Genomic DNA, 24,228 nt, shown 5'->3' on the forward strand with positions numbered 1-24,228 from the left:
AAAGTTTAAATTTAAGCATACATAATTTTTAATACTTAGCTCTGGGAAAAAGCAAGGGAAAAAAAATTAAATTAGTATACAAAAATAAATGACATAAATAAAGAACACAAATGCCTAATTCTCATTATTTTTTAATGCCTTAATTATTTGTATCAACGGAAATTTCACCTGAAAGCTCTAAGTTCTCCGTATTTGTATCTTTTCCTACCGAAAATATATTACTACCTCAGCCTCTCCTTTGACTATGATTACTGATATATTTTCAGAGTATTCTTAAACATATGCCACTGCCAAAAACTATCACTATTTCTTTCAGTGTTTCAAAACCCAAGCCTCATCCTCAGCAGGTTGCCAATTGCTAATTCACTCAACAGAGAGACTCTCAACACTAGAGGAGCAGTCTGCCAGAGGTCTTCCCCCCCAATTCCAGAGTCCCAAAGTCTAGTTTTTTAGCCCCGTGCCTTTGTCTGATGCCAAGTCATCTCCAGCCAGCCCCAGTCCCCCCCAGAGAGTTTTCTTCAACGTTGGTGACTTCCTTTTTGTATCTTTTTTTCTGTTTTATGTAGAGTCACGTCAACTCCAAGTCCCTTTCTTGGGTTCCAACTGTTTGCTTTGGAAATTCCTTTGCCCAGTCGTTGAGAAAATCGAAATCAAGCAAAGCAGCAAATAAACATTCAATAAGGCAAAAGCAAAAGCAAAAGCAACAGCAGCAGCAGCAGCCAGCAAAAAAAAAAGTGTCAATCTGGGAGAAGGCAAACCCCAATAGATGGAACCGCTCAAAATGCTAATTAAACGGGGTTTGGCATAGGATAAACTTTAAATGAACTGCCAGCCAACAGAATGACAGCCAGTGTCGGCGATGGATGCAAAACAAAAACACACAAAAATAGCCAAATATTTTCCGCCGTTTAATGAAAAACTTGGGCGGGCGAATGTCAGGCAAAAAACGGCAACAAAACTGAAAAGTTTCGGGCCATATCAGTGGCAGTTGGGCGGAAGGGGGGAGTGGTGAGAGGATGGCACTGCAATTTACCCTCAAACCAGAAAACCAAAGAAAACTCAAACCCAAAATGAGTCCCCGGATGTGGTAAGAACAAAGATGCTGCCGCTGCCGCTGCCGCAGCTCCCAGCTAAACCAACAAAATATTATCCAACAGCAAAACGAAAAGATGTTGCCGCCTGTTGGCCCTCTGCTCTGCTCTGCTGTGCTCTGTTCAAACCGCAATACAGATAAAGGCCAAATTACTTTCTGGCCAAGAAGCAGCCCATAACCACAAGGACCACAACTTGAAAACCATCGGACAAACAACAAACTTCAGCTTCAGCCCCACACTTCCCATCGACCAAGTTGTAGTTTTTGAATGCCTCCGTCGAGATCCTTCGGGGAAAACCTGCACAGCAGCTGGAAGCCTGCCCCTGGGATCCCTTAGACACGGGGGCTGATTGGTGATTGGCTCTCTGTCTGGCTGTTGTGTATCGGTGTGTGTGGTGTGTGATTTATAAAGATCTACTGGAGGCCAAAGTGTGAGACAGACAGAGGGTTATGACTGCCACTTAACTGCGTACTGCGGGGAGGTTGGAGTTGAAACTACTGTGAAACTACCTATAACAGATCCCCAAAGGTTTACAGAGTTTACAGGGATTTTCTTCTGCCTCAAATGAGGGAATTTGTGTATGAAGAACGGGGAAGGCAATGAGATTTGATGTGAATGATTTAAGGCCTAGGCAAGGGCTACTTTTGGGGCCTAAAATAAGTAAGAAACATTTGCAGTAGTTTAAAGGAGTTGCAGGAAAGGAGCTCCACCCAAAACATTCCATAAAAAACACACCAAAAATTGTCATAAATCTCTCGAAAACTTGTCACACTTTCCACCCCAAAGCCCACTTTAAACACCGTAAAAACCTTCTTCTAATTACTCGCTAAAGATTTCCCAGCTTCCATTTAGAAAACTTTTCCCTTTAAGCGCGGCGCATCAAAAACCTGAACCAGTTTTTCCAATAATCATTTGCCTTTTGGGGTACCATATAAAGGCTCCACTCCACCTTTTACGAGTGGAAATTCTCTCTGGCCGAAAATGTGACCACAAAAACTGTGGCACAGCCAACACACACGAAAGGAAAATCCTCTGCAGCAAAAAGCAGTTGCCGAGAAACGACAGCCAGAAAAGTTTGTTCCCTTTCTGTCTCGTGTGTTTTGGGTGGGGGTACAAATTGTAGTTTGGATCTGTGTTTGGTGACAACCACAAAAATAAGTGTTTACAGCATTGATTACAAGCAATGGGCGTTGGCTGCAGAATGGCTGGAAGGCACAGCGGCTGAGGCTGAGGCAGTGTTGATTAGAGCCGCAGCAAGCCGCAAACATTTTTGCATTTCTCAAGGCACGGACTTTGCAGCAGCATCCAGACAGCCCCAGAGGGGGGAGAGGCAGAGGCAGAGGCAGAGGCAGAGGCAGCGGCAGCCAGAAAGTTGGCAGTCAGTTAGCGTGTCAGTAGTGCCAAGGGATTGTTTTGGCCCATGCAGCGGGATTGGCAGAGGACTTGGGGGCTTGGGGTTTGAGGCTTTGCGGGAATTGGTTTAGGTGTCAACTCTGCGGCCACTGCCGCCGTTCCCGTTGCTGGCGTTGCTGCTGCTGCTGCTGCACACACAATTGACAAACAGTGAAACCCTTTTTGTGGCACTTCCGTTGCGTTTTGTTTGCTAGTTTACAACCAACAGCAATGCCCCTGACTGGTTGCAAGCCTGTTGTGGCAAAAGTTTATACCCCAAGCATTTGAACTGCATTTCATTATGGGGAGGATGACGACGACGACTGCTGCTGGACTTGCAGCAAGAGGCAGGGGAAGCAGCAAGAGGCAGGGGAAGCAGCAAGAGGCAGGGGAAGCAGCTGCAGACAGTGGGTGGCAGCAGCAAGCAGTTGGTGTGCAGTGCCTGCTGTGGGGCAAATGCAAATGGTGTTGGCGCCATATTGAAAGCTCCCACACACACACACACACACACACACACACACACACACACACAGGAAATTCTCTCTCATTCCCGGTAGATTCTTACTCCTACAATTTCCATTTGCTGCCGCAGTGTCAGTCTTTTGTGGTCGATGAGAGGGGCGCTGGTTTTGCTGCTGCTGCTGCTGCGGCTGCTGCTCCCCAACGAAGCGTATAAGTGGCCCCTCGCACTGGGAAGTTGGAGAGGTGCAGCCCCACTCCTGCTCCCTCTGCTGTTGTTGTGGCCTGTATATTGTATTGGCAAATATTCTCATGACAATAGGAATTTTTATTGAATTTATGCAAAACAAGAAAAGGATGCGCGAGCTACAGGACAGTAGTCGAGGGTTGGGATACACTTTCTTCGATTTTTTAAAACTAAAAATTCTATTTTCTGGCGATTGTTTTCTGATGGGAATCTATGGCTATAGTTTCAACGTTTTTCTGTCCACTAATCGGCAATTTTGAAGGTTTTTATTTAACTTTTTAATAATAATAACTATATAACAGGTCTAATATATTTTTGAAAATATTTTGGAAGTAAAGAGCCATAAAATAGAGGCTAATAAAGCACTTTAACTCGAATATTTAATCGCCTTAAAGCAGAATTAGGCAACGAAAAATATTTATGATTTTTTTTATATTATTTTAATTTAATTATAACGATTTGATAATAATTTCAGTCCCTTATTGCAACATAGCATAAACTCTGTCATAGAAATGTACATATAAATCAATCGATGATCCAAATTTCCCTCATGCCCATCTCTATAGTGTATTAAAAAATTGAAAAACTTCATCTGCAAGCGGCAAAACTCTTTTTAAAAAAATCAAAACAAATTTCCATATATTTTCCCCATTTTTTTTACTAAATTTTTATATTTAGGAAATGTTGCAGCAGTGTCAGAGTCGTTTTATGCGTGTGTGGATTGCAACTGACATTACGAGTAAATGAAACGATTTCGATTGGCATTTGATTGAATTCCGAATATCCGAGAATTTACCCTAAAAACAATATAAAATACAAATTAAAATAAATAAACTAAACTAAACTAAAGGAACAAAATAAATTGTTCTAAAATTCCGTGCGCATTTTTTCCACAAACATTTGAATGTAGCGCTGATCCTTGGGATTTCTGTTGAAAATAAACGCATTGCGTATGGCCACCTGGGACTCGGGTTCATTATTGATGCGCGCCAAAGCGCCAGCTCTATAAAGCCAGCCCCTCATATTACCAGGATCCAGTTTAAAAACCACCATATCGAGGTCTAGCAGAGCTGACTTGAATTCCCTTTTCCTGCAAAGAAAAGGGCTAAAATTGTCGCAAGTTTTTGGGTAAAATCTGTAAGAAATCCAACTTAATCTTTGCCAAGGCTCGATTGCAATAAAGCACCGGCGTATCCGTCACATATTGCAGACCCTTGGAGTAAAAATAAATGGACTTGTCGTAGTTGCCCTTGCGGAACTCTTCATTGCCTAATCTGCTGGGGAGGAGCATCTAAATTCCAATGGAATGGAAGGGTTCTCCCCGCATACCTGCGAAAATTCTCCGCAGCGATCTGCCGCTCCTCATGCGCTTTGCTGCGCTCCTGCCGTGTCACATCAATCTGTCGCATAAATGGCATTAAATTCACATTCCCGGACTTCACAATCTTTTTGGATGTGTTACGAGCAGAGGGTTTCTGCTGCCGATGTGCGCGTGCAAACACCAAATAATTGTCGTCCGTTACACCCGCTGATATATCCTCCTCTTGGGTTTTGGTATCTTTTCCCCGTCTGTTAGGGAAATTTCAGACTTAGTTGGGAAAATATTTAGTACAGTTTTTGGTGGGTTTTTGTTTACTCTGCTGGCTTATTGGCATTTGCCATGTCATCGAGTTGCTTTAACGTTTCCACGACTAGATTTCGTTGAGTTAGAAATGCTTCCTCGGGATCCATATTTTTTTGTTGTATATTTTTTGAGTTGTTTCTGCGTGTTTCCTCTTTTGGAAATGAACTTATGCTGTCTACAGCCAACTTTGGTTAATCTTTTCATGTCTAAGCAATTATCATTAGCTACAGTCTAATGCCTTTTGACTGTGCAACATGTGTGCCCCAGTTGCAGCAGCCCGCAGCTGACATTTCTGACTCGTTAGCCAGCAGCAACAGCAGGCAGCATGTGGTTTTGGGATTAGCTCAATTAAAAATTTTGTGGCATTAAAAGTGTCTTCCCAGACAGCAGCATGAATCCTTGCCACAAGGAGAGGAGTAGAAAATTTTTGAAAATAAAAATAGACATAAGCCAAGATCCACAAAAAGTCCTGCCACTGCCTCTACTTTTTTTTTTGCTGTTTGTCGCTCCGAAAATTATTTAATTGAGTTTGTTTGGAAAATTTCTTTTAAATTAAGAAAGTTTTTGTGCACGTGACGTTAAGGTTTTGCTTGCTCTCTTTTATTTTATTTTTTACTTTGTTCATGGTGGTGATTCATTCACAACTTTATTTGTCGCCTTTGGCAGGGCGCAAAGGGAGCGGTCGCAACGCTTTGGGGCACAGCACGTGCTGCACACCACAGAGTTGCCAAAGTTTTGCAAGTTCTGTGGGGTTTTCTGTCTCTTTTTTTCTAGGGATAATCCAAACGACAATAATCATATTAAATCACGCATATGATTAGGGACAGAGAAAGAGTCAGAGACTCTAGCTAGATAATTACTAAAGATAAGTTTAATTTTTAGACACATTTTGGGAGCATTGTAAAATGTTTTTTAAATCGTAAAGTTTGCAGCTTGAAAAAAGGGGCAAAGGAAATTAAACTTTTTTTACACAGCATAAGCTTTAACGCAAATATTTCCAAAAAAGAGTAAACTGGGTCAAGAGGCAGTCAGCCAGCCGCTGGAGTTTAATTAATGGATGTGGCCGCTTTTTGGAGCAAGTTGGGGAAGGATTTTAAAGGCTGTCTCTGTGCAGAGAATTGGGGATTTTATTTGGAATTTTCTTAAGGTGTTCTTGGAGCGTATTTGTAGCTATAAAATATATCCCAAATTCTATCCGTAAAGCCACTCCCCAGTGACACTTTTAGCAATAATCTTTGCCCCCTTGCCTTCTTTTGGTGGCCATAAGCTTGCAACAAGATTGTTTCATCATTTTTTATGGCTCGCATATTATTTTCAATTTTCCGATGAACACAGCAAAATGCTCATTAATATTGCTTAGCAGTCGTCACCCCCCGCCCTCGTCCTTTGGCTTCTCTCTGCCATTTATGATGGTCACTGGCACAGTGACCTACACACACAGAGTGTGAGTGTGTGTGTGTGTGTGTGTGTGTGTGTGTTTGGGGGGCATGCAACACTGAATGTGCGAACATTGCAAAAGCTTGGCATAGTTACAGGCGATGCTGCGCGATGCCTGTGTGATGCTGTCACGGCCGACATTGATGACTGCGTTGACAAGTTGCCCGACTCCTCCTGTGGCAGCTGGACTACTCCTCGCAACGGGAGGCACGTGCGGGTGGTGCGAGGGCCCGGGCGTCTCGCTCTCTGGAGAAATGTGTCAAGCGTGGCGACTTGAGTTGCATAAGCAAGCAGGGGGCTGGACAGGGGAACATGCCACACGGGGCAGAGCGCTATGGCACGGTATGTGCCATTCTTGGGCTTTAAAGTTTTGTGCCACAGCGTGGCAAAGGCATCTCCAGATGCGCAAAACTATGTTAAAGTTCAGCTTACAAAACAAAAAAAATAGTTGACAAGCTAAAGCAAAGGTTTTAAGCCAGTTGACAGGTTAAAAATGGTTGCCCAAAACTTATTTTGTTCCCGCGCTGCTCGTTCCTTAAAGTCTTTTGTAGGTCGGAGGCTGATGGTGGCTGGCTGACCTGCCGCCTCAAGCTGTGCGACTTTTCAGCTCGCCTTTTTCCACCTTTTCAACCGACAAAAGAATGTTGTAAACAACCGGAGCGAGAATAAAATGTGCCCCAGCAAGTCAAAGCTCAATGGCAAGTGGATTTTGTGCATACACTGCCCAGAGTTTTGGCGCGGGAAGGGAAAGAAAAGTGGAAGAATAATGCGGAAAGATTGCAGCGATCAAAAGTTTTTTGTGAACTTCACATAAATTTTACTACACCAAATAATTGTTTAAAAATTTTGCAAAGTTTATAGCCGCTTAAGCAGCATTTTATTTGCCTAAAAATATTTTTTTTCTATATTTTCAGTTTATTTTATCAGCGAATTTTGTTACCACTTTGGATACTACTTTCCTGTGCTGTTCATTTTCCAGCATAAGTTATTTTGCTACTCGATCTTCCAGCAGGAACTCCTACTCTGTGTTTCCCAGCATCTCTGTTTCCCAGTACCTTCCTCTGTTTCCCAGTACCTCCTCTTTTTCCACTCTGCTTCCCAGGCACTTTAACCTCTTTCTTTTCCATTTTTTGTATGTGGCGAAGGGCACGGCTGACTGTCAAGAGTTCAACTTCAGCGGCAGCCTCTCCCTGCCCCACTCTCTCGAAAGACAAGCAAAAGATTATACATTGCCCAGCCGCGGGGCATGCTTTGTAACCGAGAAGCAGGACAGAAACACAACACAAGAAAAAAAGGCGCAACATAAGAAAGGAGAGCAGCACGAGACACAAAAATCTGGCAGAAGGAACACAGCGAGAGGGGTATGGAGAGTGTGAGGGAGATAGCCATGTGTGAGAGAGCGAGAGAGTTACAGGGTCATGAGTCGCGAGGCAGAACATGGGCGAAATAAATTGCATAAACGTTGAAGGCGCGAGCGGGCCGCAAAAAGACAAAAAAAACGTCCACCAAAAGGCAAACATGTTTAAAATGTTGTTATTCACACACAGAAAACACACAGAAGGGGGACTACCGTACCCACGAAAAACCACTGCCGAAATCCCTCTTTTGTAACCCCTCCTGTAGCACCCTCCTGTACTCCCTCCTGCAGCCATTCCTGTTTGTGCCACACACCATGCAAAGATTTGCATGTGGCCCCGCGCCACACTGCCTTTTGCCACATTGTTTGTGGGCCTTATTTCTTGATTTTTACATGCTTTCATTTTGTATCCTTTGGCATCCTTTGTTACCTCTTCTCACTCTTTGTCTCTCTCTCTCTATATCTCTAGAGGAGGTAGATGCTCCTCTTTGCCGTGCTTTATTTACCTTGTTAACCTTTTCATGTTGACAAACTGCGCGAAAATGTCTGTGTAAAAGCGATATGGAAAAGCGGAGGAAATCTGTGAAATTACTTACCAGGAAAAGGGCTGAAGCTGAGGCTGTGGGATTCACGGAGGCCTGCTGCGAGTTCTGGAAAGATAAATATAAACAAAATAAGGAGAAATTATTAATCAAACGAACTTAAACTTGAGATGGAAAATTTGAAAATCTAAAATTTGGAAAACAATATAACATTTTATAACATTTATACAAATATTTACAATAAAATATTATTTTACACATTTCGAAAACGCATTAAAATATATGAGAATATTAAAAAAAAATTAAAAAATATCCACAGTTCATATTCGAGACAGAGAATTATAAATAAAATATGTTAAAATGGCAAAACGATTTTCTGCGTTCCAAAAATTTCCACATCTAAAATTTTAAATAAAAAATTAAAAATAAAGTATTTAAAAATAAAAAAACAAGCTTTAAAAACGTTATTCCAAAAATGTGCAATTCCCACATTAGAGGTTATAAATAAATTATTAAAAAATAGGAAAAGATTTTAAAAAATTACTCCAAAAATAGCAACACCAAAAATTTGCATTATTTTTTAAATCTGTTTCTGAAACCACAGCAATTTTCTGTATCTTGTTGAACATTTTCCCAATAAAGTTAATTTCATTGAATTTCCCGCGCCCACACACAGACCGTGGAAAACCCAAACGCACAAACACGCCGCAAAAGCCGCGAAAAAATGAAATAAAATTTGAATATTGTATGTAGAAAGTATCTCAAAATTGAATATGCAACAAACAATAACCGAAACAAGAAAGAAAATTGGCATACATTTTGCATATACAAATTTATATTTTAATAAGTTTAACTGAGAAAATTGCGGGGGGAGGTGGGCTGCCAGGCTGCGGCGTATTAATATCAAGTATACGGGGTGGCCATGTGTTGCGCCGCAGAAAAGGCTGAGGAAGAGAAGCCTCCTCCTGCTGCCAGGAAAAACCAAATTAAATCCTAAATTAAAAAATAAGATCAAAAGGATTTTGTTGCATGCGTAGGAGGCACGGCACGTGGAACAGGGGGAGGCACTGGCTTTGGCCATAGCATTTTTCATTTCGGTTTCTGTTTCTGTTAAATTTTAATATTGCGCCATACTAGAATTTGCATTTCATATTTGCATGTCGAGTGTGTGCAGATGGAAAGGGTCCCTTTTTGTCTTTGCCCCGGACTAAGGCATAAGCGTATTAACATGCAAGGCATATTAAGGATAACTGCAGCATGGGCACAGGGATCAGGAATGGGGACAATCGAAAAGGCAGGACGACAAAAACCAATAATGCGCATATTAGACTTGATGATGATGCGGCGACGACATCGACGACGAAGCTTCTCAAACGATTTCTACTCCAAAAGGTGCATTGTACTTGCAGCAGGAATCGAAGGTAACTTTGACCATGTAGCAGACTGTTTTAATACTCTTACAAAAATACTTTTAATCCCCTTTCAGTAAGAAACATTTAAAATGTTGTTGTCTCCCACTATCTGCCACTTTTAGCTGGCTAAAAACTAATTCCTGACTACCCTGAAAATCTTCTATCCCAAGCTGTAAGGGCATCCAACAGCTGCGTGTTACTTGCACCCTTTCCTGCCTTTATTTTTCCCACTGAATCTTTTTTTTTTGTTTTACCCCTGCCTGGGGGGTGGTGGGGCCATTGTTTCTTTCGAATTGACCGCAGTGAGCTCTTCGTCGGTTGCATTCTGTTTGTATCTCTGTGTGTGCACACAGGATCCGAAAGCCTGAGCTGCATTTTGATGCGCCACACACACAGAGAGAGGTAGAGAGTGCAGGAAGAGGATGCAATTGCAGGTTGGGGCAGCACTTGCTGAATTGGTGCAACAGTTACTGGATTGGGAAAAGGAGGCAGCACTTGCTGGACATGCACACTGAATGAGTGGGGCAGGCAGCTTGGGCCACCGGCCACAGGCGGCTCCGTGGCCCTTTTCGTCTAAGCCAAAAACGTGCACAGTCTCTGGCAATCAACTTTAATAACATCACAGAATGTCAATAAATCCACAAAATGGTTCAGAACCATCTCCTAGCAGCAGCAGCAGCAGCAGCAGCAGCAGCAGCTCACCGCTTTCCTCTTATAATGTTTTTTTTGTGGGTTGGGCTGAGGGGTGCAGGAGCACATCCTTTCTGGCTGATGATGATGATGATGATGATGATGGGCATGATGCTACTGCCGGGACATTTGCTGATGTCCAACAAGAGTATCATTAACAAAAGGAACTGCGTGCTGCAGCTCTGACCAAAAAGTGAGGCCACAATGTCGTATCCATCACTGGGTTCTCGCTCCCAGTGCCCAGACCCATCCGGCACACATCCCTCTGCTGCTTCCTTGAGCTGCTTATTGGATAGAACTCTGCTCCTCTTCACCCTTTTCTACCGAAAGGTCTGGGCCCAGCAATTGATGTGCATACAACTTTAAAACTTTCTTCCACCCGAATTATGGCCACAAAACAGAGGCTGAAACCATTTCTGGGGCTTCAAATTGTGGTTACGGTGCAAGCAGGGGCAGAATTAATGCGGAACTTGAAGGATTATCGCTTGATTTCTTGCAAAATATTTAAACACATTTTTTAAACATGATTCCTTATTAGCTGGACCCAACAAATCAAATAATTTTTTGCATTGATTTGATCAACTTTAATGTAAAGTTAACTAATTTAATATATTTTACCCACAGAAACATTCACCCTTATGTTTGCGGACACGCTGCTGACCATAATATATGATTTAATCTGTGCTTTATTTATCCGCAAACACACAATTGACACTCGGCGGCGTGGACCCTAAGCACATTTATCATCAAACAATAATCCCCCCACTGACGATAGGGGACCGCGCCTACCACGCATCGCCACAAAGCGACAAAATTGTTTATGATTATTATTTACCAAGAATTTATGGACAACAAAAGATAAATAAATAAATATCCATTGATTATTTACTTTAACTGTCTTTTATTCGATAAAACAGCAGCACAGAAATCGAATGGTAAATGTCATTCAAGGTAGTGTTGGAAAACGACCAGCGCCTGTTCCACTTTATGGAAATTGTTAAAAAAAAAAGTGCAGTATAAGGTCACAATATTTGCTAAAATAGCAGGCGTTGCTTTTCATGAAATGACAAGTCATCAATTGCAAAAATCACTCAAACCATTCTCAGTTGACGTGTGGCAAACATCAGTGCGAAAATTTGTGATATTTTGCAAGTAAGAACTTCTTTACATTGAAAATTCGCCCAAAGTTGGTTTAATTTGTGCAGTTCATCGCGTGCGAGTACAGTTCGTGTATAGTAAATTTTTGTTCGTATAATTAACAATTTTAAATCCATTTAACCTGTGTCATTTTGCTGGCTTTTTTTCTTCCATTGCCAGATACATTTCTAAGGCAAAGAAAAATGAAGCGCAAACAAGAAAAGGAAAAGGAGGAGACAGTTCCTCGCAAGAGTGCAAGGGTTTCTAAAAAGATTGAAGCGAAGATTCCACCAAAGGTGGAAAAAAAGAACGAAAATATTAAAAAGAAGGTGCCGATTCCCCGGAAGACGGTCAATAAGACCAAAAATATTCAAAATAAGAAGCCGCTTCCCAACAAGACGGCAAAGAAGACACAATATAATAAAAAGAAGGCGCAGCAGGTAAAGACAGAAAATAATAAAAAGAAGCAGAACAAGGAGAAGATTCCTCCAAAGACGGCAAAGATTCCTTAAAAAGACGGCAAAGAAGACAGAAAATAATAAAAAGAAGGAGCAGGTAAAGAAGACAGAAAATAATAAAAAGCAGAACAAGGAGAAGATTCCTCCAAAGACGGCAAAGAAGACAAAAATACTAAAAATACTGTTAGGAAAACAGAAAATAACAAAAAGAAGGAGAATATTCTTCCAACGACGGTAAAAAAGACAGAAAATAATACAAATAAGAAGATTCCTCCCAAGACAGCAAAAAAGACGGAAAATAATCAAAGAAAAGAACCAGAAGGGAGATAAAACCCTCGGAGGTCGGCAAGAAATCCCACACCAAATGCAAAAATATTCACACATGCAAAATACCAGGTCAAGACTCGTCCGAAGAGGACAATGATAATGATAAAAATTAGATCTGCTATACAAACTCGGCAACAGTTGTACGCCATGAGAAGAAGGTGAAATCTATGCAACTCCAGGACGAGTCAACTCAATGTCTTACTTATTTTCTCCATTTAAAGGGTGGCGGCAGATTCCACCCGGTTGCGGCAGTCGGCAGCGGAAAACAAAGAAATGCGCAAGGAAATTGAAGCCCTGAAAGAAGCTCAAAAACGGTTTGAAGTGGAAAGCCAAAGAAAGATTGAAGAACTGGAAAAGTGCGTTGGCACACTGATCCAATCCAGCTGCACTCTATAAATTCACAAATTTTTTTTTATTTGCAGTTCTTCTGCGGAATCTAAGCGTGAGAAGGAGCATCAGATGGAAATGCTGAAACAGCGGAAACTGTTGAAGAAACAGATGAAGGAAGAAATTAAGGCCAAAAAGATGTACGTCTAAGCACCAAATTCTATGAATTCTATGAAAAAAAATAATAATTTCAAATAATTTTAGTGTTGAAAGGAAGAAACGGGAGGAAACGCAAAGACTGCGCATTGCGCGACGCAAAAGCATTTTTCAAGAAAGAATACTCGTCCAACAGTATGTTGAAATGGCATTCTATTCATTCAGTAGAAATTTAAAATCAAACCTTTTTTTGTTATTTGGCAGGCTTGAAATGGCTCCAAAGAAGGTGCCGTTTCCACACAAGAAGGTAAAGAAGGTGAAGCCTGAGGCGATTTTCCAGCCAAATGAACAACAGAAAATATTTATTGAAACATTATGCAGTCGAAAGGATGAAGGGGAAGTAAGTACCTATGATCCCACAAGGGATCTCCGAAGAAAAATAATCCCTGCTGCTACTTTATTTCTATATATTTTAGATTGTCATTACTAAACTGAGATACCAAATTAAAGTAAAAGACATAAAGACTCTGTACGGCAATGCATGGCTCAACGATGAAATCATCAACTTATATATGGAACTGATCAGCGAACGCTCCAGAAGCCCAGACAAACATTTACCGAGCGTCTACTCATTTAGCTCTTTTTTCGCATATCGTTTACTGAAGTCTGGCTATAAGGGTGTAAGGCGCTATACCACAAGAACCAACTTATTTGGGTATGACTTCATTTTGGTACCGCAAAATTATGGTAATAATCATTGGTGTGCGGCAATTATTAATTTAAAAGAAAAAACTATAAAATCCTATGACTCAATGGACAATGGACACGATAAGCTGCTCCATGCCCTCGCCAATTACCTCGAACTAGAGTCAATGGACAAGTTGAAGGTGCCGTACGACACATCGCAATTTGTGATCGAAGCGGTAAGGGATATGCCAAAGCAAGACAACCATGATGACTGCGGTGTTTTTACCTGCATGGCGGCGGAATATGTGACACGCGGCCAGCCTTTGACCTTCCAGCAAAAGGACATGCCAAATTTGCGCCAAAAAATGATTCTAGAGATCGCCAATGGAAAACTTACTGACGGAACAAAGTTGTACGCCATGAGAAGAAGGTGAAATCTATGCAACTCCAGGACGAGTCATCTCAATTTCTTACTTATTTTCTCCATTTAAAGGGTGGCGGCAGATTTCACCCGGTTGCGGCAGTCGGCAGCGGAAAACAAAGAAATGCGCAAGGAAATTGAAGCCCTGAAAGAAGCTCAAAAACGGTTTGAAGTGGAAAGCCAAAGAGAGGTTGAAGAACTGAAAAAGTGCGTTGGCACACTGATCCAATCCAGCTGCACTCTATAAATTCACTAATTTTTTTCATTTGCAGTTCTTCTGTGGAATCTAAGCGTGAGGAGGAGCATCAGTTGGAAATGCTGAAACAGCGGAAACTGTTGAAGAAACAGATGAAGGAAGAAATTAAGGCAAAAAAGATGTACGTCTAAGCACCAAATTCTATGAATTTAAAAAATAATAATTTCAAATAATTTTAGTGTTGAAAGGAAGAAACGGGAGGAAACGCAAAGGCTTCGCATTGCGCGACGCAAAAGCATTTTTCAAGAAAGAATACTCGTCCAACAGTATGTTGAAATGGCATTCTATTCATTCAGTAGAAATTTGAAATCAAACCTTTTTTTGTTATTTGGCAGGCTTGAAATGGCTCCAAAGAAGGTGCCGTTTCCACACAAGAAGGTAAAGAAGGTGAAGCCTGAGGCGATTTTCCAGCCAAGTGAACAACAGAAAATATTTATTGAAACATTATGCAGTCGAAAGGATGAAGGGGAAGTAAGTACCTATGATCCCACAAGGGATCTCCGAAGAAAAATAATCCCTGCTGCTACTTTATTTCTATATATTTTAGATTGTCATTACTAAACTGAGATACCAAATTAAAGTAAAAGACATAAAGACTCTGTACGGCAATGCATGGCTCAACGATGAAATCATCAACTTATATATGGAACTGATCAGCGAACGCTCCAGAAGCCCAGACAAACATTTACCGAGCGTCTACTCATTTAGCTCTTTTTTCGCATATCGTTTACTGAAGTCTGGCTATAGGGCTGTAAGGCGCTATACCACAAGAACCAACTTATTTGGGTATGACTTCATTTTGGTACCGCAAAATTATGGTAATAATCATTGGTGTGCGGCAATTATTAATTTAAAAGAAAAAACTATAAAATCCTATGACTCAATGGACAATGGACACGATAAGCTGCTCCATGCCCTCGCCAATTACCTCGAACTAGAGTCAATGGACAAGTTGAAGGTGCCGTACGACACATCGCAATTTGTGATCGAAGCGGTAAGGGATATGCCAAAGCAAGACAACCATGATGACTGCGGTGTTTTTACCTGCATGGCGGCGGAATATGTGACACGCGGCCAGCCTTTGACCTTCCAGCAAAAGGACATGCCAAATTTGCGCCAAAAAATGATTCTAGAGATCGCCAATGGAAAACTTACTGACGGAACATCATCCTAAATACATATTTTACGTTAAATTATACATAATTTTTGTGTATTCTTAAGCCACACGCTCTCTATCTCCCATCCCACCAGTCGATAAGCCCCTTGCAATCACACTGCATGGCCATAAATTCCTCTCAGAGCTTGGCTTTTGTTTTGATTGCACCACCCAAAGAAAATGCCTGAAATGTCTGGGAAATATTTGCGCAATGCATGAATGCAACAAATTGCTGAATAGACCGACCTCTGACCCCTGAACAACTGACCATCCCTTGATTCTCACCTGATTGTCCAGTGCATGAGCAAGGTGTGTAATTTATCATTCGAGCAGAGCCATTTTGCATTGCAGACTGCTATTTTTGGGGAGGCGGGGAAGCAGACAGACTACCAGATTTTGCGCTGAAGGGGAAGGAGTTTAACTTAAGGATGGAAGTGATTTAACAGTGAGAATAGGTATGGAATTATATGGCTAACTTAGGCAAAGGCTAAAACATACTTAACAGTCGGGAAATTCAACTAAGAAACCCAGAAAAAAATATATATTGAAGGGAAAAAGGTACCTGCAAAGTGCAGCACAAAATACAGAATAAATCTGTGGAAAGACAAGCAACTTTGGGCAGATTATTCACTGCAAAAATCAGGCATGGATAGAAAGCAGGCAAAGGTCTTGCTCACGCACTAAATAAAATTTCAATCTTGCTGCAATTACAATTGAAAATATGCAATATTTATCATACGCACGCACCGTATGCCCGAACCATTTATTTACCTCCTCTTAACGCAATATTTAAACTGTAAAATGTAAAATAAAACACACCTCCGCCCACCTCAATGTTTGTTCAATGGGGAAACGAACTCTTCCGCTCAAACCAAACAACGTGGCGATAATAAATTTATGGAAATGGCACTAAATATTTTATTATTGCTAAATATGCAACAATGCAAATATCGACTGCTGCTGTGTGCGTGATTGCGTCTGCATCTGTAGCTGTATCTGTAACTGTGTGCCTGCGTGTCCCTGTGTGTCCTGTGTGCAAACGCATAAAACAATCGCCTGCCTGACTGCCTCTGCACGGGGCAGGGGGAGCACTGCATGAGAGATGGCCAATGGGCAACCTGCGCGCTCGCTCGCTGACAATGCATATAAATTATAAATACACAGATACACCTCACAGATACGCAATATACACGCCAATGCCAACAAATGCATTGCAGTGTGAGTCATTCGATAAAATGGAGTGAAGCTACAGTGCCAGCAAAAGTAATGGGCAGAGGGGGGTAAAAAAAAACGTGGCTGGGCACAAATTTAATTTCTGTTGGCAAAAAATAACATGGAATTCGCGGGTTAACTCAATATGGAAATGATATTGGCTGGTTTTTCTCTGCAAAAACTGATATTTTGAATGGGAATTACTTGGGGTAAAGATATTTCATTTGATAAGTCGGCAAAAGCAGAATCTTTCGCCTCTCGCATGCGCCTTTTCCCCATGTTTTTCCCAGTGTGGCTTAGCTTTAAATGGAAATTTTAGCCTCTAAGCCTTTTTGTGCCTTAATTCTAAATTTTTCCCAGTGTGGCTTAGCTCCAGTTGGAAAAAGACTGGACTCCTCTTCTATTTTCCATTTCTTTGTTTCGTCATAAATTTCTGCCCCAGTGCGGCTGGGAGCTCTTTTCTCCATTGTTTCTCTTCACTTAAATTTCGATCATTTGCTCTTATATTTTCCATCAATTAATTATGTTTATATTTTGGCAAAGCCTCTCAATCATATTTCTGTTTTATTCAAACAAAAACCAAATGGTATTTGTCAGTGCATTAAATGAGAAATAAATTCTCTCGTTTATGGAAAATTGAGCCAAAAACAATATTTATTAAACATGGATCATATACAGAGTAGGGATCCCTCAATCTCCTTCGCAGTTGTGGCCGAAACGAAGGCATGGGAGGGTGGCTGGGGAGAGGCCATTAATTTGGCCAAAGCCGCGTAAATATTGATACACAAATTGCATATGTCTGGGGCCTGGGACTGAAACTGGGACTTGGACTGGGACGGGGATTCGTGCGTTTGCTCATTTGTGGAAGTCAACAAGAGATTTCCATAATGCCCGGGAGGCGCAATGGAACGGCTGCAGGGGCATGGGAACACCTTCTGCCAAAGAGGCACCAGCTGAGGCGAGGATTTCTCTGGGGATTGGGGCTTGTGCTTGGCCTTTGGGCAACGGATTCGAATTGGAGGGGGGGAGGACATGTGGTCAAAGTCTACGGGAGTCGCCAATTTGCCCGTCAGGGTATTTGTATGTTTGTTGATTTATGCAGCAGAACGGCTTCTTCTTAGAGCGTAACGGGGGCAGGGCGCTTGCTCCCACCTGCAGCGGGCACCCCTAGAGACAGAGGCAGAGGTAGAGAGAGAGAGTTATGCCTCCGGCGTTGCAGTTGCATTATTCAAAATTGGAAAATCTCCTCTTGCTGCATGGTCGCACTCCCCTGCTGTGTTTTCTCTCTCTCTCCATCTCTCTCTCTCTCTTTCTGAGTGATTTAGCGTGTGCCTTGCCCGTTAACCGCAATGCAATTGTAATTACCCCGAATGGCTTCCGCACCCAAATTTCCACCCACTTTTCATCCTCGGCATGGCCAGGGATCTACCTAATTTTTATACCCGGTATGCGTGGCCACCAAAGGGTGTACTCGACTTGTGCGGATGCATGCAACAATGGGAAAAAATCTCTGGGAGATGGAGAATTATCTGCGACAAGCGGTTGACAATTTTGTTGCCATCAGCTCCTCGCTCATTTCTCCATATTTTTTGAGTACTTCTTATCGATTTGTAAAAGTCATCTTGTAGTCGTTATATCGACAGTTTATTCCATATTTTTCCCACTTGGACTGCTCTCTGCTTTGCGCTTCTGCGCTGTGTTTATTGGTCGTGCCCTGCTGCAATTAGTTCCAAATCATAAACGCCACTTCCGCTTGGTCAATCGACCCTCTTTAGCCCCGCCCGCCAGCCACCCTACCCTACTTTTATCTGGCAAACCATTTTCCTACTGCATTTTCACTGCTGAATTGCGTGTAAATTTAAAATTTTAATCGTTTTTCTGTGCACACGCACTCAAAACGCAAAACCGCAGCCAAAACACTGGGCCCTCCTGCAACAATAGCAATGAAAATGGTATGCAATTCCACAGCGGGTGCAGGGATCCATAGAAAGAGGATAGAAAGAGGATTCCCCTCTTGCATTTACTGGGATTTATCTATATATTTACAGGGTGTCATCGTTAAAGCTGCTTCTTTTGGGGGGTAAAAGATTAAAATGGGAATTATCTTAATGTTTACAGCTTATGGGGAAAATGGTGGAAATATACGACAAAGAATTTAGACAAGAATTTCAGTGAAGCTTAAGCTTTGCAGCTGAATTTTTAGTGGAATTAAATGCAAATTATTTCAAAAATAGCTTAGAAATGTCCAAAAGTTTATATTATATTTTATTCTATATTTTTTCCTTGAGAAATTGCGAGAGGAGTTTAAAAAGCGCAAAAACCCTCTACTTGCTGCTAAGCCACACTGGAAGAGGTAGCATAAATTAAGCAAAAAAACAAGCCTTTACGTTGCAATTTTTAATGAAATTCCTGGAAAAACATCGCGTAACCTTACATAAATAATAAATAAACAAACAAAAAATAAAATACACCATTTTTACACCTCAAAGCCGATTTTCTCCAATTTAAAACACAATATTTGCCTGATTATAGAATAATGAAGTCTAAACAAATGTTTCAATCAGCTTACAAATAAAAAAATACCAACAGCCGGTCACTCTGTAATATGTTTACAAATCGACAAAAAAGAGGTTTAAATTATACGTAGAAAATTGCTGTGAAAAAATAACATACTAAAGATTTAGTATAAATAATTGAATGCACACACAGAATGCAATTTTCTATTAATTTATGCAGGGAAATATAATTAATAAAACATGCAAATTCGAGGCGTTTCACATCACTTCACATCACGTCACTCGTTGAACAAATTAAATAATTAAATGAGATTAAAAATTTGTGCCTGCTTAAACAAATTGATAAAAAAAAAAAGGGACGGAGGGGTACAAGCGCGATAGAGAAACTTCAAACAAAAATCGAATTAACAAATTGTGCACTCAATCAAAGCGAGGTTGTGGCCTTGTCTGCCACGGGAAATTCAATCAAAACTCTACAAATTGCATTGGCGGAAATTCCAGAAAAAAAAAAAACAAGAATAACTTAATGAAAAGCGTCTGTCTGCTGCTTCATTTAATTCATTTAAAATACGCGACAACAAGTAGCAACCTTATTTTCCTTGGGGTGGTTAGAGGTGCGTTAGTGATGTTACAGGGCAGGATTTCACCGGGAAACAAATATCTAAAAATATTTAAAAATATTTAAAAACATTTATTCCTTATTCATATCCAAAACCTGCTTCAACTTCCACCTAAATTGCGCTTGTGACTTCTTTCTTTGTGATTATCTTTGCTGTTGAAAGCGATTTGGCTGCTCCATTGAATTGGACAATGAATTTTCCTGCGGGTCCTCACAAACAATACAACAAAAAGATTTCACAGATTTGTTGTTTCAACAGATTTTCCAGCTGTACCTCAAACCCAACGCTCTGCTCTCCATATCTCTGATCTCATATGCATATATACAGATTTTTCTTTAATTTTATTGTTTTGTCGCTGCTGTCCAGACGGTCAAATCCAAACACAGACAGCCACAGACAGCCACAGACAGGCAGACAGACAGACTCGCGGGGGCAGACCCATTCGCATAGACAAATAAACAAATCTCGTCAAGTGCCACGCAGCACAAGGACACACACACTAACGCACACCCCTCACAGCTATAGATACTTGTCGTATCTGGCGAATGGTATGGCAAATGTGTTTGCGTTTGTCACTTTTGTGGGTCTCTGCGGTTCTTTTGGAGAGGGGTTTCATGGCTTAGCAAAGCGTCAACATTTTGGTAACACACTCACTCACTCTCTCCCTCTGTCCATCTCTGTCTCTCTCTCTCTCTCTCTCTTTCTAACTATTTTTTTGGCCACTCGATCCACGCAATTAATTTCTGTATCAGAGAGCAGTTGAAGTGCTTTAGCAATGTGGCTAGGCATAGGGGCCTCTGGTGATGGTTCTGGTTCTGGTTCTGCTACTCGCTGTTTCAGGTGTGAGTTAAAAATTCCACACAAGGGTTGCTGCTGGCACGCGGCAACGGGGGGCGGGGCGGAATACGAACGAGTATTAAAAATGAAACCAGAACAAACAGCAAACATCAAAAGCTGCCGCCGTCCAGAGTGGCCCGACGCGACAAAAGGCAGCTGCTGGGCAATATCCGGAGGACCCTGCTCCGCCTCCTCCGATCCCCACAGGGGAGACACATGTGTGCGGGAGGCGGGAGGCCATGGTCTGTCTGATTTTTAAGCTGTTCTCTCGGTTTCCGGTTAAGTATATGACAGTTGCCAAGGTCCGTTTCATGGTGGGTTACACTCCGCTTCGTACTGCCAGTCTATGAGTGGAAAAAGAGCTTAAAACGCTGCTAAAGAGAGAGAAAGTGAAGAAATAGAGCTTAAAGGGCCACTAAGGATGCAGAGAAAGTGTGAAATAAGCTTAAAAAAAAACTAGATAAAAGTGAAGGGAAGATAAGTGAAAAGTAGCCAAAATTGGATTGCGGCAAGTGTTAAAACTTCAAAAGAGATTTGGTCAAGTAAATCATAGGTAAAAAATGATACTGGAATTGGGATAGCATATGAGAAGGGAGCAGTGGAAATAGAAGCAGAAAATACAGAGAAAACAGTCCACTAAACACATTTTTATCATTTTTAAGTATGCAATTATTTGATGGAAATATATTTCCCTTTATATTAAAAATATTTTCTATATATTAAAAATGTTATATTTATTTTTAAGAATTTTATGTTTGAATTAAATATATTTTTTGCATTCAGAGTGTATTTTTTTATATTTCTATCAAATTTAATTATATTTATTTTGACTATTTTGGCATTTCAAACACGAATATTTCATTTAAATATGGATAAGTTTTCGTTTACTAAAAAATGCAACTCAAAAATTCCACACTGTGGACGACTATCGCTAAAAAAAATTAAGGGAATTCAGAAATTAAAAGTTAATTAATTTTAAATCAGAAATATTCTCTAGGGATTATCATCATGATTATCCTAGGTATTTTTGCGCTAAATACATATCCACCATAGACCCCGAAATATGTAGATACACTTTCAGTTCGATATAGAAGCTCTGCAAAAGATTTTACCCTTCGAAATATAGCTAAAATATTATAAATAAAATGATCTAAATATAAGAAAAAATAAAAAGAAAAGCAGACAACTTTTTGGCATGGCCCAATCAACTTTTCTGGCAAAGCCACACCCTAGGTCCAAATATTCTGTTAGGTTCTACTTAGCCCGAGAGTGCGCCTTGTCTGTGACTAGGATTTGCCAGCTGCAAGGCTTTAAAACTCAGCATGACTATGTGTTGCGTTAAGGCTGCAGGGCAGCATGAGCTGGAGTACGCAACCACCAAGGCAGACACGCGACCGCGAAACACAGACCGCCAACCGCTGCCAGTAGCCCAAGGGTCGCCCCACCACCCCGCCTCTAGCTTTGCCCGTTAGTGCTACTTTTTTGTTCGCTCCCCTCCAGCCCGACAAACTTCAGGGCAACAACGAAAACTGATGTTTTTCACGCGCGAGATTTACGAGCGACGTGCATTTCGGGGCTACAACGTAAACGCACTTGATGCGCTCACTCTTTCCCTCCATAGCTGCCTCTCTCTTTCACTCCCACTATGTGTGTGTGTGTGTGTGTTTGTTGGCTCTCTGTTTGAGTATGTTTATCTTGGACTGTGGCTCTCTGTTGCGGCGTGCGGCAGCGGACTTTTGTGCCGCGGATAGGCCTTTTCGGCCCTAAGAGGAAAACAACAAAAATGCGGGCTGCCGCTTGTACAAAACTTTTTCCACGAAAAAGGAAGGACAACTAGGCAGGTCTGACGACTAAGGGATGACCTGTAATAGGTCAATGTAATAGGACCTGTAATAGGTGTGCGAAAATTGCAAAAATTATATTTTGGAGTTTTTTGGAACAATTTTTGATAATTTTAATGAATAGAATCATGGATAGGTAGATAATAAATATTTTAACCTATTTGCCAATGGGAATAGGAACTTATTTAATTCCTTTCAAGTGTAAATAATATTTAAAAAAAATTTATTTTTGATAAATATGTAAACAAAATAATCATAAATAATTCAGCTAAAGGCAAAGTTTCCAATCTTTAAATTTATGCCCACCATTTTCGCAGAAAACCCAAGTTCAGGGACAAAAACCATCTCAAAATATAATTTCCCTTGTTAAACCAAAGCCCAGTTGCTCCTATAGCCAGCATACCCACTGAAAACCCCACCGCATACCGCGCATAAACATCGAAATGCGCTTTTGCGTGTGTGCTAGGGTTGTTCTGTGGAAGGAGTTGCGTTTTTAAAGCATTCATTCTCATTCGTACACTCATTCAAGTATTTTGCGCAGTTTTTGCAGTTTGAAAGCATTTAATTTTAAGCGAAAACAATGACCAAGAGAGAGAGGTAGGAAGAGCGAGCCGCTGCTCACGAACTTACGGCCAATGGGCAACATTAAAAACTTCCGTTTCCGCTGGCAAACCGAAAACCCAGACGCACACACAAAGAAATGCAACGGAAATGCCACAAAGTTCAAACAAGCAAAAGAGGAAACCCAAGAGACACACACACAAACACAGACACAGATACAGGAAAACCGCCAGGGCAAACACTAACAACATTAAGGTTCTGGCGCAGGTGCTGCCGCTGCTGCCTGCAACACTCATTACCAAAATTGCAATAAATTTTTGTGCACTGCAAATTATTTGAAGTGCCCCGCAGCTCCATACGTACACATAAAAACGTCCATTTCGAAATTTACGAGAGTGTTCAAAAAGAATGCGCTAAACTTTTATACGCTCAAAGGAGCGGCGAGAGACACGAACCGCTCAAAGACCAAGAAGCGAGAGAGAGACAGGAAAATGTTACTTGTAGTGTCAAGTGTTTTGTGGGACGCCCGCCCCCTGTAAAACCCCCGAAAAGGAAAACGTTTTAATTGCTTTTTGTTTGTTGGGCAGGAAGCTCCTTTGCCGTACCCAAAGCCAACTGTCGTGATCGATGAGTTATGGGGCGGCAGGGAAAATTGAATTTTTTGCACACTAAAAATTGTTTGAAGGTTTCAGTGTTTGTCCGTCTGTCTGTAGGTGGGATTTAAGGAAGTTCCAGAGATGCAAGTGGACTTAAATATTGAGTTTGAGTTGCTTAAGCAGAGAAAAAGAGAGTTGAGTCAATCAAAGTTTGTGTTTTCAGATAGAAAACGAACGAGCTCTGGCTAGAAATGGTTAAAAAAATATTTTAAGATTTGTAATTTCACATACAAAAAGTTTTGGCAACTATCTGACTTATCTCTGGAATTATGGATCAGTGTTTTATGGCTTTTTGATAAATGTTTCCATGAAAAACTAATGGTAAATCGATTAGCATCATTTCCGAGTTTTAATTAACATTTTTCATTGGTTAAAATTCTCTCTCCTTTCGTTTCCTTTCATTACCATTCAAAGAAAAGTTCCCTTGAAATGCTTCCCTCATAAAAATGTCCTTAATTAAAACGGAAAATCATCAAAAGTCAACTGTTTGAACTGACATTTATCTGTGCGGCAAAGTGCACCCATCATTTGTCTGCTGCTAAAAAGCTTTTCATTTCATTCCGTCACTCTGTGAGCAGATATTTCATTCAGATCTTTCAGTGTTGGCACAAAAGTTTTTAAATAAAACTGAGCTGCAGAGAAAATGTTAATTGCACTACTCAGTGAGGAAGGAATACAAAAGGATGCCCCCACATGGCTCAGCGCAACTGTCAATGGTTTTCAATGAGCACAAACCCCAAACCATATTGCAGCGCCACACTTTGAGCCAAATGAATGAATGCCCATGGCATTCAATTTATTCATAT

General features: G+C 41.0%; 1 protein-coding gene across 1 annotated transcript; it reads right to left on the reverse strand.

Annotated features, from left to right (window-relative positions):
• Window positions 1-4,013: 4,013 nt before the first annotated feature.
• Window positions 4,014-18,671, reverse strand: LOC117896956 (tetratricopeptide repeat protein 12). Its single transcript, XM_034805500.1, has 5 exons — window positions 18,640-18,671; window positions 4,829-4,930; window positions 4,522-4,761; window positions 4,344-4,466; window positions 4,014-4,282 (listed from the first exon to the last, which is right to left on the reverse strand). Exons 2-5 carry the CDS (start codon window positions 4,921-4,923, stop codon window positions 4,060-4,062), a joined length of 681 nt encoding a protein of 226 aa, XP_034661391.1. The 5' UTR covers window positions 4,924-4,930; window positions 18,640-18,671; the 3' UTR covers window positions 4,014-4,059.
• Between the last annotated feature and the right edge of the window lie 5,557 nt (window positions 18,672-24,228).

Source organism: Drosophila subobscura, chromosome O (genome assembly GCF_008121235.1).
Source record: "Drosophila subobscura isolate 14011-0131.10 chromosome O, UCBerk_Dsub_1.0, whole genome shotgun sequence".
Classification (NCBI taxonomy): Eukaryota; Metazoa; Arthropoda; class Insecta; order Diptera; family Drosophilidae; genus Drosophila; species Drosophila subobscura.

Coding starts and splice junctions, on each gene's coding strand:
- LOC117896956 (XM_034805500.1), bottom strand. CDS start 4,923: ATGGATCCCGAGGAAGCATTTCTAACTCAACGAAATCTAGTCGTGGAA. Junction 4,762..4,828: donor AATGCCAATAAGCCAGCAGA/GTAAACAAAAAC, acceptor TTTCCCTAACAG/ACGGGGAAAAGATACCAAAA. Junction 4,467..4,521: donor GCTGCGGAGAATTTTCGCAG/GTATGCGGGGAG, acceptor CCTCCCCAGCAG/ATTAGGCAATGAAGAGTTCC.